At 44.7% G+C, this 14,320-nt stretch overlaps 1 protein-coding gene across 4 annotated transcripts in view; it reads right to left on the minus strand.

Annotated features, from left to right (window-relative positions):
- Nucleotides 1-318: 318 nt before the first annotated feature.
- The window catches only part of CNPY2 (canopy FGF signaling regulator 2), a 40,162-nt gene continuing 26,160 nt past the window's right edge, over nt 319-14,320 (minus strand). For all 4 annotated transcript variants that reach the window (XM_040341130.1, XM_040341129.1, XM_040341131.1 and 1 more), the window contains exons 5-6: nt 4,530-4,626; nt 319-492 (exon numbers count right to left, since the gene is read on the minus strand). In XM_040341130.1, the coding sequence (XP_040197064.1) occupies nt 449-492; nt 4,530-4,626 (141 nt within the window). In that variant the 3' untranslated portion in view covers nt 319-448. The remainder of the gene's footprint in view (nt 493-4,529; nt 4,627-14,320) is intronic.

The raw sequence follows: 14,320 nt of genomic DNA on the forward strand, positions 1-14,320 counted from the left end.
CAGCAGCGAGAACCAATGGCTGCGCTGCTATGAATCTATCCAAGAAAGACTCCGGCTGAGCTGGTGTGCTTGTTCCCGGTATGTGAAAGACAGGCAAGTAAAACGGGGGGCTGCTAAACTAAAAGGAGGTTTTTCACCCTAATGCAAATCGAGGGTTTACAACCCCTTTAAGCTTAATTTTTTTTTTTTTTTGCATAGACATGAATGAGCTGGTTCAGTCTTGAATATAACCATATTGATTTCTGTATGTTAAACAACAAAAAAAAAAGTTTATTTTGTATACATTCCAAATATGTGTAAAAAAGACATCACACCACGTGAAAAAAAAATGACTTCTGTTTTTATTGTACAAAATATTTATTCTACCCCATTCACATTACCCCTTTGTTTATCTTCTGTAAACACTAGGTGAAGCTTTATGGACCAAGATAGAATGAGAGATGGCAGGTCAAAGTTCATCATGAGTTATATCTACAGCGTGGTCGCAGAGGTCTAAAATACAGAGAAAACAAATAAGTGAAATTACAAAACAATACAAATACAGAAAAATACCAAATTAAAAAAAGGTCTACAGCAGGGTTATGCAATTAGCGGACCTCCAGCTGTTGCAGAACTACAATTCCCATGAGGCATAGCAGGACTCTAACAGCCACAAGCATGACACCCAAAGCCAATAGCATGATGGGACTTGTAGTTTTGCAACAGCTAATTGCATATCCCTGGTCTACAGCATGCAAATGGCCAAAAAGCTCTGTAATAGAACATACGATTTAAAAAAAAAAAACACCCCCACCCACATACACTGCTGTGCTCATAAGTTTACATACCCTGGCAGAATTTATGATTTCTGGCCCATTTTTAAGAGAATATGAATGATAACACAAAAACTTTTCTTTCACTCATTGTTAGTGTGTGGCTGAAGCCATGTATTATCAATCAACTGTGTTTACTTTTAAATCATAATGGCAACAGAAACTACCCAAATTACCCTAATCAAAAGTTTACATACCGCAGGTTCTTAATACCGTGTATTACCCCCTTTAACATCAATGACAGCTTGAAGTCTTTTAAGATCTCCCTAGAGTGACTCAATGATATTGGCCACTCCAGAACCTTCACTTTATTCTGCTGTAGCCAATGACAGGTCAACTTGGCCTTGTATTTTGGATGATTGTCATGTTGGAATGTCCAAGTACGTCCCATGCACAGCTTCCTGGCAGATGAATGCAAATGTTCCTCCAGTATTTTTTGATAACATACTGCATTCATCTTGCTATCAATTTTTCATCATAGGCCTTGTTGACTCCTCTCCAAATGAAGCGTTTATGGTTGTGGCCAAAAAGCTACATTTTGGTCTCATCACTCCAAATGACTTTGTGCCAGAAGGTTTGAGGCTTGTCTCTGTGCTGTTTGGCGTATTGCAAGTGGGATACTTTGTGGCATTTGCATAGTAATGGCTTTCTTCTGGCAAGTTGACCATGCAGCCCATCTTTCTTCAAGTGCCTCCTTATTGTGCATGTTAAAACAGCCACACCATATGTTTTCAGAGAGTCCTGTATTTCACCTGAAGTTATTTGTGGGCCGGATTCAGATACATTGGCGTATCTGTCCGGCCCGCGTAACGTATCTCCGATACGTTACGCCGCTCTAACTTTGGGCGCGAGTTCTTTATTCACAAAGAACTTGCGCCCTTAGTTAGAGCGGCGTAGCGTATGTGTTGCGGCGTAAGGCCGCATAATTCAAATGGGGATGTAGGGGGCGTGTTTTATTTAAATTTCCCTTGACCCCACGTTTTTTACGTTTTACTTGAACGGCGCATGCGCCGTTCTTGAAAACATCCCAGTGCGCATGCTCGAAAATCCGCCGCAAAACGTCATTGCTTTCGACGTGAACGTAAATTACGTCCATCCGTATTCGCGAACGACTTACGCAAACAACGTAAAAAATTCAAAACTCGGCGCGGGAACGATGGCCATACTTAACATTAGCTACCCCTCACATAGCAGGGGTAACTATACGCCGGAAAAAGCCAAACGCAAACGACGTAAAAAAAAAAAAAGCGCCGGGCGGTCGTTCGTTTCTGAATCGACGTAACTCCTCATTTGCATATTCCTCGCGTAATAATACGGAAGCGCCACCTAGCGGCCGGCCTGGACTTGCAGCCTAAGATCGGACGGTGTAAGTCACTTACACCTGTCGGATCTTAGGGATATCTAGGCGTAACCTGATTCTATGAATCAGACGCATAGATACGACCGTCGGAACTCAGAGATACAACGGCGTATCAGGAGATACGCCGTCGTATCTCTTTCTGGATCCGGCCCTGGGTCTTTTTCTTTGCATCCCGAACATTTTGTTCTGGCAGTTGTGGCTGAAATTTTAGTTGGTCTACCTGACTGTGGTTTGGTTTCATCAGAACCCCTCATTTTCCACTTCTTGATTAGAGTTTGAACACTGCTGATTGGCATTCTCAATTCCTTGCATATCTTTTTATATCCCTTTCCTGTTTTATACAGTTCAACTACCTTTTCCCGCAGATCCTTTGATAATTCTTTTGCTTTCCCCAGGACTCCAGAAAAGTCAGTGCAGCACTGGATGAAAGATGCAAGGGTCTGTAAGGAGTCCAGAAACTCATTGACCTTTTATACACACACACACACACACACACACACACACACACACACACACACACACACTAATTCCAAGCAAACAGATCACAGTTGAGGATGGTTACCTTTAATAGCCATTCAAAACCCTTTGTGTCAACTTGTGTGCATGTTATCAGGCCAAAATCACCAGGGTATGTAAACTTTTGATCGGGGTCATTTGTGTAGTTTCTGTTGCTATTATGATTTAAAAGTAAACACAGTTGATTGATAATAAATGGCTTCAGCCAAATACTAACCATGAGTGAAAGAAATGTTTTTGCGTTATTCATATTCTCTGAAAAAATGGACAAGAAAAATTTGTAAATTCTGCCAGGGTATGTAAACTTATGAGCACAACTGTACATTGGAGAAGGGCTGACCCAGTACTACATTTGTAATTTTTGTTTTTAAGTTCACAATATGTTTACTGAAATACATGGTTCTTCCATTTGGAGTGTCCTTCCATTTTTCACACCTCATCATTTAGGAAACAGATGAAACTTTAGGGCTTGGATGAAGGAAAGGTTAATGCTGGCCATACACTATACAAAAAATCGTTTGAACTCGTTTTCGAATAACAAACACTCGGCCATGAGAGCAAATGGTTTTGCCATCATGTAGTGAACACATTTTGATCCATAAATTGTTCATTCGGCAGGGGTCAGCCATAACCCTGGTATTGTTTTTTGTAAAAGCAATCCTAGCGGCTAGCTACTTGATTGATTTTACAGGGGATGGAAGGGGGTCTAGGTAGGGTGCCCACGTGTCCCGGATTGCCCGGGACTGTTCCGCAATTGACATGTCTGTCCCTGGTCACGGGCACCTTCATTCCGGGACAATACAGTGTCCCGGAATGAAATAGAGGACACAGTCACCCCCAACTAGTAACTACATTTCCGGAATTGGTTGCTAGGGCCAGCGCTGCCTGGTGTCTTGCAACCAGTGACAATTTACTCTCAGACAGTGAGGCCGGGAGCGAGGCCTGCGCCTAGGGCAGCACTGCTATCCCCACCCACCTCTGCACCTCCTCCTTCTCTGACACCTAGCGGCAAGCAGCAGGGACTGATGTGATCTTCACTCTCCAGATAGCGACTCCACTCCTTTCCTGTAATGCACGTGGCTCATGCAGAGGGAGTGACAGCAGTACTGCATCTGGCGGCAGGCTATGGGTGGCAAACGGCATTGCATCTGATGGCAAGTGGTACATTCAGCTGACAAATAACCCACCGCCAAATTCCCCATCAACCCCGAGACTACATTTCCCCCCGTTCCCCCCTCAACAGCAGCATTTAAGAAAAGAAACAGTGTAAACATTTTTTTTTTTTAAAAGCACCCCACCCCCCCATGCTAGTGCGCAGAGGCGAACGCATATGTAGGTTGTGTATGCAAATGTAAATGGTGTTCGCACCACACGTGAGGTATCGCTGGAAACGTTTTAGCGGGAGAAATAATTCTAAACCTCCTTTGTAACTCTAAACTGGTAACTTAAAATGTCGCCTATGGAGATTTTATAATTTATCATAGTTTGTCTGTCAGAGACTTGCTGGACACACTAAGACCCTGCCATGGACGTGCTGCCCACATGAGGCTGCCAGCAACACAGTGAAAAATGTAAAGCATTTTGTCAAGTGCATGCCAACCACACTGGAAACTCTGTAAAATTCTCTGCCAGGTACATGCTGAGCAAACTAAACACTGCCAGGGACTTGCTTTGTCCACTCCACAAGTCATTTAAAAAGGAGAAGTACGGACAATGCTTTTTTGGCCCTACTTTGCTTATGAATCACAGGAGGGCAGTTCGTTCTGCCCTCCTGTGACCCATTTTCAGCCATTAACAGGCCACAAAAACTTTGATTTGATTGGACTGAGCAAACCATTTACCTGTACGTTTACTGCACAGCTTGTCCTTTACATTTTCCGTTTCATGAGAGAATAATTCAATCAGTTCATCTTCATGTATTTCAACAATGTGTTCACACTGGAAGAAGAGGAAAAAAAAAAAATCTTTATTAGTACTGATTAACAGTATAATGCAGTAGAGGTAGGATTCAGAGCCAATAGCTCTTCCAATTGACAAGGAAAGTATGATTCATTTGAGTTTAAAGAGCAGCGTGAAGGTAGAAGTCCATGCCCACCCAAATCATACTTTTTTCATTTAATGGTGACAGATTTGAATAAAGTGTTAGGGGGTAAATTAAGGTAATGCTCAGGAATTAGTGGCTAAGTGTAGGGTTTAGGCAGTGAAATGTTCATTTCGAATGCTAGGTTAAACATTTACATAGAAAAGTATGGAAGCTGCCACTGCTACCCCCTACTTCTGAAAATGCTAGTCACCTGATTGACATTCTGATCCAGTGACCTAAAAAAGGTCAGAATTCAAGACACCAGCCACAGCACGTTACTATACTGATGTCCTGTGGAGGACAGTGACTGGCTTTATGTGTATGTACACACACTCTACTTCAAAGTCACACTGCATTTTTCTTATTCAAAAATAGTTTTTTAAATCGGTTCGGTACAACCAGTTTGTGTATGCTTGACATTGTACAGCTGAACTTCAAGTCTACTGTAATCATGAAAGATGCAAAAGGGCAGAGTGTATTGTGGTACAACTGGAAATGGATACCAAGGCGATTCAGTTCGCATTGTAGCGCTATACAAGTTATTCACTCACTCACACTCAAAGGGAGAGAGGGAAGTTATGATGTTCAGGGAAGAGAGAGAGAGAGAGAGAGAGAGAGAGAAAGGGATTTGGGGGAGGGAAGGGAGAGGTGGGGGAAAAGGGGATCAACGGGTTACAAAGCATGTATGGATGGCCTAATGGTAAGAATATATATAGGGTAGCTGAGAGGGGAGTCGAAGCCCAAAAAGAGAAAAATTATTGAACCAGGGTTGCCATATTTTGGCATGTATGAGGAATCCATCTTGCAGGTTAGCTTCAATTTTTCCATGGATTTGGGCCTGGAGTGATCCTATTTTTGGTTTTAATAAAAGGGCGCCTAGAGATTTTCCAGGCCTTAGCAACTGGCTGCAAATAAAATGTTTAACGGTAGTTGAAATAGAATGTCAGTGACATCTGTATACAAGTACCTGTAATAATATTCTGCAGGGCCTCTGTTAAGTAGTGCTATTAAAAGGGTCTAGATCAAGAGGTTTCTCCAATAGGGTAGAGGAGAGTATTTCTTACCAAAAGTTATTGACTGTAGGGCAAATCCATCATATATGTAGGTATGTAGCGCTATCTTTGTAGCCCCTAAATCAAGAAGCGGGGTAGATAGGTACATATTTAGCGATTCTTCCAGGTACCAAGTACCATTGTGAGAGTACTTTATATGAGGTTTCCAGAGTTGACAGGTTTTGTAAGCAAGATTTGGTTGCAAACAATTGGACCAGACTTCAGTTTCCGAAGTGGCACCGAGGTCAGCTGTTCATTCATCCACATAAGTGGGAGCGGGATAAGTTAGAAGTCATGTGTTGATATAGTCTGGGGATAAGGCTAGAGAGTGGGGGTCCTTAAATCAAGTGTTCAAAAGAGGTAAGCTGATCAAAGCAGGTCTGTGAGCATATGGTAAACGTATGAAAATGCTTAATTTGTAGATAACAGAATATTTTTGAACCAGGAAACATATCAATTTTCTAAAGTCTGGAAAGTGATATTCCCACTAGGGCCTCCCGAGTTGGTATAACCTAGTAAGTAATGTTTAAGCGGAACCCCATAGCAAATAAATTAGGAGATGTGCATGCCAGGTAGAATGAGGGGTTCTTCGTGAAAGAGTAATGGGGCATAAGAAGAGAGGAGTCCAGAATGTCTTTTTATTTAATCTCTTAAACAAAACAAGACAACACTGCATACAAATTGAATCTGAAATATATTAATAAAATAACACGATCCTATCACATTGCATAGCAAAAAAGAAAGAAAAAAAAAAAAGGGAGGGGGGATATTTAATATTTTTATTCTTTCTTTCCGTTCTTCCCTCCTTCCTCTCTCCTTTATCAGGGTCATCGCATACATCCATTCTAATGTCGAGCCTCACTACATATACTACGGAAACAGGGGGAAGTAGAGATCGGTCCCCATTAGCCCCAAGTATCCCCTATAAGGAACACCCCTACTATGAATCATTACCTCCATCATTTAGAAGCCGTATATGATTTGTCCAACCACTTTGCCCAAACTTTATCATACTTACTAGAGCAACCCCTATTCCTATAGGTGTCTCTATACAATTGAATATTATTTATCAATTGTTTCCAATATAAAAGCGTAGGAGTATAAGATTTCTTCCAATATAATGCAATGGCTTTTTTTGCATAGAATAGTGTTGTATTAATAAATATTCGCTCAGTCACTATAGGGGTAATAGCCTCTACCAAGCACAGCAGACAAACAGACATTGAAACCGGAAAAAGAGCAGAGGTGATAGAATTTTATAAATTCACCACCTTCACCCAAAAGTTAGCTATGCCTGGGCAAGTCCAAAAAATGTGTGTAAAATCCATAATGTCTCTTAATGTAGTTAGAGAGCGCAAGGGAGTGGCATGTGATGGGGTTGGAGATGAATCTGCGTGCAGATTTGAGCCAAAGAATATTGTCAATAGACAAAAGGATCACAGTCTGCTGCTTAAGGGGCCTTTCACACGGACGGATAGAATGGTGCTTTTAGCTGCAGATTTTACCGCAGCTAGAAGCACACAATGCTTTCCTATGACATCATTCACACACTACGGTTACCTGCGGTTTTATTCCCCGTGGTTTTGTGCGGATAGAAAAAAATAGAACTGGATGCGTCCAGCTGCGAAATTCCGCAGCTATCGGCACATAACCGCAGGAAAGCTGCGTTTGGTATGAATCTTGAGGGGGAACTCCACGCCAAATTTCAAATAAAAAAACGGAATGGGTTCCCCCTACAGGAGCATACCAGGCTCTTGGATCTGCTATGGATTTTAAGGAGACACCCAGCTAGGGTGGGGGCCTGGTCATTAAGGAGGGAAATTCTTATTTTATATATACTGTGATTCTGTACTATCCAAATATGCTGCAGAAATCTCCCTCCACTAAGTCGTTAGACGTTTGTCCAGGGGAAAGACCCAGGGTAGAACTTTTGTTAGGTTGGTGAAATCCCGCCATCACCAGAGCGCTCTTTTTACATTTGAGGTGAGCCAGATTTGTTTTTCTAGAGGCTCCTGGTGTGACCATCTTTGAAGAATGTTCATCTGGAGCGGCTGGGAATGTCGTCTGGCCCACTGTATGGCTGAAATGGACGCTGTAAGAAGTCCCAAGACTGCCATAGCTGTCCGAAAAGACAGAGAGATTGGTTTGAATCTGTCTTACCGCAGATTGGACCTTCTCTATCTTCTCCTGTGGGAGGAAGACTTTCTGAAGTACTAAGTTTATTGTATATCCCAGAAACGTACTCTCCTGTGCTGGATCTAGATTTGACTTTTCCAGATTTAGTAGCCAACCAAGGCTCTTGAGATGAGCCTGAGTTGCCTGCAGGTTTGTCAGGACCTGCTTTTTGGAGTCTGCAAAAAGTAACAGATCGTTCAGATACGGAATGACCGATATCCCTCTTAGCTTCAGAGGCTCCAGAGTTTCCGCTATTACTTTTGTAAAGATCCTGGGGGAGGATGATCGTCAAAAAAGAAGAGCTCTAAACTGGAGATGCCATAATAAACTCCCTAGGTTGAGAGCTAGACAGAGAAACCGTTGGGAAGCTTCAGCTATCAGGACGTGCAGATAAGAATCCATTCAATCCAGGGATGTCATAAAGCAATTTGGGGTCAATAGCTTTGTTATCGAATAGATTGTGTCCATCTGGAAATGTTTGTAATGGATCGACTTGTTCAGAATCTTCAAGTTCAGTATCAACTGACACTTCCGAGGGGTTCTTCACTAAGAAGATGTGTGAATAGAAACACTGGGCCAGATCCACAAACAGCGGCGCAAATTAAGTTACTCAAAACTTATGTCATTTAAGTTACGGCGCCCTAATTTTGTGTCGCAAGTGTCGTATCCACAGCGCATTTGCGTCCAAAATTGCGCAAGTGTAACTTAAATTCCGAGACGTAAGGCGGGGTTATTGCAAGTGGGAAGGAAGTGGGCGTGCTTCATTGTAATGAGCCGTGACCCCATGCAAATGAAGGGCCGGCCGTACTGCGCATGCGCGCACGAATCTGCTGCTCACTGGGCATGAGCAGAACTTGGCTCGGCGCAATCAGTGAGATAGGTAAAAGGCCAAGCGTACTTAGTTTGAGGATCGCCCTGTGTATAAAAAGCCCCAGTCAAACACACTTCCCTTTCAAAAGTATATCCCTGTGTTCCCCTTCCTAGAGCAAGTTGCTTCTGCTCTGTCGTTTGTTGGTGTGTGTTGGTGAGTTGTGTGTGAGATAAAAGTAGTAGGAGGAGTAGTAGATTGTATTTGGTGTTTTTTTTTCCTAAGTGTATTTTCTGTTTGTTTTTTTTCTGAGTGTATTTTCTGTTTGTTTTTTGCGTGTTTGTTTTTGAATTTGTAGTAGCTGTCTGCTTGTGTGTTTAGATTTTTGTGTGTGTTTCTTCTGTGAGTATTTTTGTTTGTTTGTTGTGTTTGTTTTTTGTTGGTGCTGAGTGGTGGGTGTGATGGCACCGAAGCGTAGGAAGCTTAATTTGTCTACTATTGAGAAGCAAATACTTGCTCGGGGCATCGTCCAATATGGGCGTTATTTGCATGGCCCTGAGAGCCGGAACACCTCCCCGGCCCAGAGGAAGGAGATGATAAAAAAAAATCACGGATCAGATAAATGCGGCGGGGGGGGGGGGGGGGGAGACGAGGACCACCTGTGGCATACAAAAGAAGATTAACGATCTTAGGAGCCTGGTCCGTGACAAGATGGCCAGGATCAATGCCCATTCCACGGGCACTGGAGGAGGGGGACCCTGCCCCATCAGGCTGACTGAGGAGGAATGGGCAGTGGCCCGGTGTTTCCACCCACAGCAGGTGGTGGGCCTGCATGGATATCAATCAGATGTTGCTGTGAGGCCAGGTAAGTTTTTGGTTTTTCTATCTGGTGATTAGCATGTGTGGGTGGGGGAAGAGAAGATGTGCCAAGTGTGTGGATCCTCAAACCGGTGATTGTTTTGTGTCCTCCACAGATGACCAGGAGGTTGCTGGGCCATCAGGCCAGGCTGCTGCACCATCCCCTGGACAACAGGCTGCTGAGGAGTCCCAAGAAGGCCAGGATTCCCCAGGGGAGGGGAGTGGCCACACCCCCCCTCATGAGGAAGTTGAGGAGGATGAGGGGGTGGAGGCTGAGGAAGAAGATATGCAGATTGGCAGGGAAGTCCTTTTGGCCTCAGAGTTGTTTACCCCTGAGGCTACCCCTGAGGCTGCCAGCAGTCAGGCCACCATCAGGGGTAGCCCCTCCCACTCCTCCCCCAACAGGCCTCAACCCACAAGGGTCTCTCTCTCCCCTCCTCCCAGGCCACAAGCCTCAGCGGCAGGCAGGATGGCGACCCAGGAGACCAGGGGGGTGGCCGAGCGTCTGTCGGCCAATCTGCAGAGGGAGAATGCCCGGCAGACCCGCAATCTGGGTCAGATAAAAGAGACTCTGACCCAGATGGATAGAAGCCTGGGTGCAATGAGGGAGGCAATCACTGATGGGGCCACAAAATTCTTGACGGTCATCACATGCTTGTGTGACCTGCAGACCGCCACAACAGGCGTGGCCCAGGAGGTGACTGCCCTGACCCAGGCTGTCCAGGACAATACCCGGGCTGGCCAGGCCAATGTGGCTGCCCTCACAAACTGTCTGACCAGGATAGCAGTGGCCTTGGAGGGCAGGCCAGCAGGAGGACAGACACCAGGGGGGGCGGCTCCTTCCCGTGCTCACCCACCCCCCCAGGATGATCCTCCTTCCCCTGCTCACATCCCCCCCCATGAAGATCCTCTGGTTGGCTGTGCCCGTGGGCGGCCCAGGCGTAGCAATCGCCGCCGCCATTAATTTTGCAGGGGTACTTTTTTTTTTTTTTGGTACAATGTACTTATGATTTGTTTTATGTGTGTGAATGATGTGTGAATGTGGGGGGGGTGGCATTCCTGATTAAATAAGGGTGTCACCCTCAGTTTTGGTGGAGTAGGGATCCCCAGGACCAGGGAGAAGTGATCCTAGGTCCCTGAATGGTGTATGAATGCACAGTGACATAATTGGAGCTGTGGCGGGGCGTTACTGCTCCCAAGTACCATTGGGGGGTACTTGGATCTAATCCAATTCGATGTGCATGTGAAGTGTCTGTGCTAGGGACCACAGTGGTGTGCATTCATGCATTCTCATTGTGACATAATTAATGTGTGTGTTTACTGTGCAAAGATGCATTCTGCGAGGCGTCTCCTGACTGCTGTTCCCTCAGAAGAGGGGGTACCCTCGGTTACTAAAGTCACTAGTCTAGCTATGCGCATGGATGCCCCTGGCATGTTGGCATATAGATTGTTGTCCTGCAAGTGTGTGTGCTCAGCTCTTCCTTAATGGTGTTGCTTTAGCTGACATTTACACGGCAGGTGTAAAATTAGGGCTGCTTTTATAAAGTGTAATTTTACACCATGAAACTAGCAGATGCGCACAGGGCGTAATCTACGCCGCACACACTTAATTTTGTGGATCGCATTATCTCCCTCATTTGCATCTTTGCCTATCAAAACAGCGGCGTGTCTAGCGTATTTTGCGTGCGAAGAAGCGCCGGTGTAATTATTTTAGGTAGGACGGAAAAACCTGGTTTTAAGGCGTATCTCGTTTTGAGGATCAGGCGCAAAAATACGCGCGGTGTAAATTTCAATTACGCCGCGTATCTCGAGTTAAGTCGGCGCATCTGCTTTGTGGATCTGGCCCACTGACCCTCCTGATGTTTTGGCACTTGGATAATGACTTCCTGTTGTGTCAGATCCTGAAGCAGGCCCACCATTGCCAAAGCTTTTTCCTTGTCTTTCAGAAGATTGGCGATATAGAATCTACTCTGAGGGGTTTCTGAAAACTCCAAACTGTACCCCTGGGTGATAATGTTTTTTACGAACAGGCTTGTAGTGGTCTTTTCCCACTGCAGGTGAAAAGACGATAATCTTCCCCTCACTGGAGTGAGATAGTCACTTGTTTTTAGGGGGCTGAGTGGGGGTTCTGAAGAGAACTCCCCCTCTTCCCATGCTCCTCTGGTTCTTCTGGTCCCGGTGCCTATTATTGTGGGCCTGCTGAACAGCACAAAAATTCTTTGAGTGTTTGTTTCCTTTTGGAAAGAAACACCTTCTTCTTGTCGGCTTCTCAAGATCTGGACCAAAAAGTAAGTCACCTGAGAAAGGTAACCTGCACAACCTTATTTTAGATGGGGTATCTCGAGTTCAAGTTTTCAGTTAGATAGCTAGTCTAGCCGAGTTCACCAGAACTGAAGATCTTGCCGACATCTTCACTGATTATGCTAATGCATCAGCCATGTACTTTGCCGCTTTCATCATCAGGAAAGGAAAGGATTCCAGCAACTACTTTTGTGATGTTCCTGGCCACTACTGTGGAAGCTATTGCAGAATTGGGACTAAATGAGGTAGAATCCCATGCTTTTTTCAGGAGGGAATCTTTCCCTCTTAGCCATCGCATCTTTTAGTACCCCCATATCTTCGATTGCAAGGTCCGTGCAACAAAATACCTGCGAGAACGCTACGTCCAACCTGGGTTTCTTGTTCCAGACCTCAGTCTGCTTTTCTTCAAAGGGGAATCTTCTCCTGAGGATTTTGGAAAATAAAGGATCTCTCTCTGGGTCCTTCTATTCTTTTTTTATTGCGTCGAGGGGACCCTGTGGACTGAAAACACCCTGTGTTTGGTTTTAGCCAAGCCCTTGTACATTTTGTCATGTACCGACAGTTCTACTTTTTCCTCCTGGATCTCTTGGGTCATGTAGATTGCTTTTAAGAGATCATCTATCTCCTCTAGTGATAGTTTGTACCTGGATGCCTGCTAGCATCTTCCTCTTCGTCCAAATCCCTGAGGGAAGGAAGAGTACTTGTCCCCTCATCCCCTGAGTCAATAGACTCTGCTGCCTTAGAGGTGAATGCTCGAGGGATGGACAGAGGCCGTTAGGGTTCAGCTTGGCCTGCCAGGGTTCTGACCAGCAGAGATCTGACTGAGCTTAGGGAATTTGTCAGTTCTCATACAGAGGAAAACAGATCCTTGCATTTTTGGGATGTCTCCTCTTCAACAAGCCTTGCTATACAGGTTCTGCACATTGATTTTTGCCATGAAACTCTGAGAGGATTGTTGCAAGACGGACATTTCCTTTGAGCTGGTGGAGGAGGTTTAGATTTTTCTGATGCTCTAACCTAGAAAAAAATAACCAGATTCACCATCTCCTTAGTGAGACAGCCCTCCACCAGGACAAAAGAAAACCATGTGCCCCAAAAAGATGCCAGACCCCTCAGATATAGCCCCCCCCGTCCAGGCTGCAGGGTCACCTCAGGCCCGGCCCAGGGAGGTACAGAAACACATAACCCCATAAGGAAAAGATTGGGGCACCTCTTACCTGGGCTTGACCGATGCTTGGGGTGCCTTTTTCCACCGAGGCTCTGGGTCTCTCATCCATTTTGTAGAGAATACAGCGAGGACTGAGCAAAAAAACATCTGGCTTTAAAATTGCCGGTTCTGGTGTCATCAACAAGGGCCAGAACCGAAAGCACCGGCCCATAGACCCACCCCCTGACCCCTGCGTTCAAGGTGACTGGAACCACTATCCCCTGCCCCAACAGGAAGACGCGCCACCTCCTGGCCATTGCCCTATTGAGCTGGAGAGGCTGGGGACACCGGAGGACTTCCTGCCAGAAGTGTGGGGGGGCAGCTGTGATGGTCGCTGGAAGAAAAAAATAATAACTGAGGCCATGGTGGAAGAGGAGGGATTTTAAAGCTGCATGTTTTTCCTGAAGAATGGGCAGAGCTACACTCTCTCCAAGGCTGTCCTGAAAGGTGATGTGAGAAAAATCTGTGTTCCCAGTAGGTATTTTGCGCCAGTACGCACAAATACACACATAGGAGCATAAATAATTAATTTTACCTAGGAATATGCGCAAAACAAATGCCTGAAATTATGTCCAAAAAAGCAGATGCTCAAACATCAGTACCGTGTGCAAGAGGCCTAAGACTTTAAAAGTGTCCCTTAAAAAAGAACTAAAATCAAACTTTTTTTTTTTCTTATTTTTAATAGAGTAAGTGAGGGTTATATAACCCATGTCAGCTTTCCTTTGCCAACTGTGTACCATAGGGAAAATTTCCCTTTACTTTCTGTCCCACAGCCAAAACAGGACGTGAAAGGAAATCCCCACAAAGAGGGAATCCCGGGGTGTTAACATTGTCACCAGAACTAGTGTCCCTATTGTAAGATTTCCCTTTTTTTTACCATTTTGGTGTCAAACCCAAAATTTGTGATTTACTTTTCCATTCGATGATAATGGTAAACAGGACAATTGGAGAGGGTGAATCTCCCCTAATGGGAGAACAGACAGCAATAAAGAATAACAAGTGTTCTACTCAATCCAAAACTAAGAAAAAAATGTTGCCTTTAGTTTTGCCACACACGTTAAAGTGGTTGTTGCCCAAAAAAAAATCCTGTTGCTTTAAAGCATGATCGGTAGTATAGTGCTGTTGCATTTTCATTTGTCCCTTTTTTT

This window comes from Rana temporaria, chromosome 2, assembly GCF_905171775.1.
Source record: "Rana temporaria chromosome 2, aRanTem1.1, whole genome shotgun sequence".
NCBI classification, from domain to species: domain Eukaryota; kingdom Metazoa; phylum Chordata; class Amphibia; order Anura; family Ranidae; genus Rana; species Rana temporaria.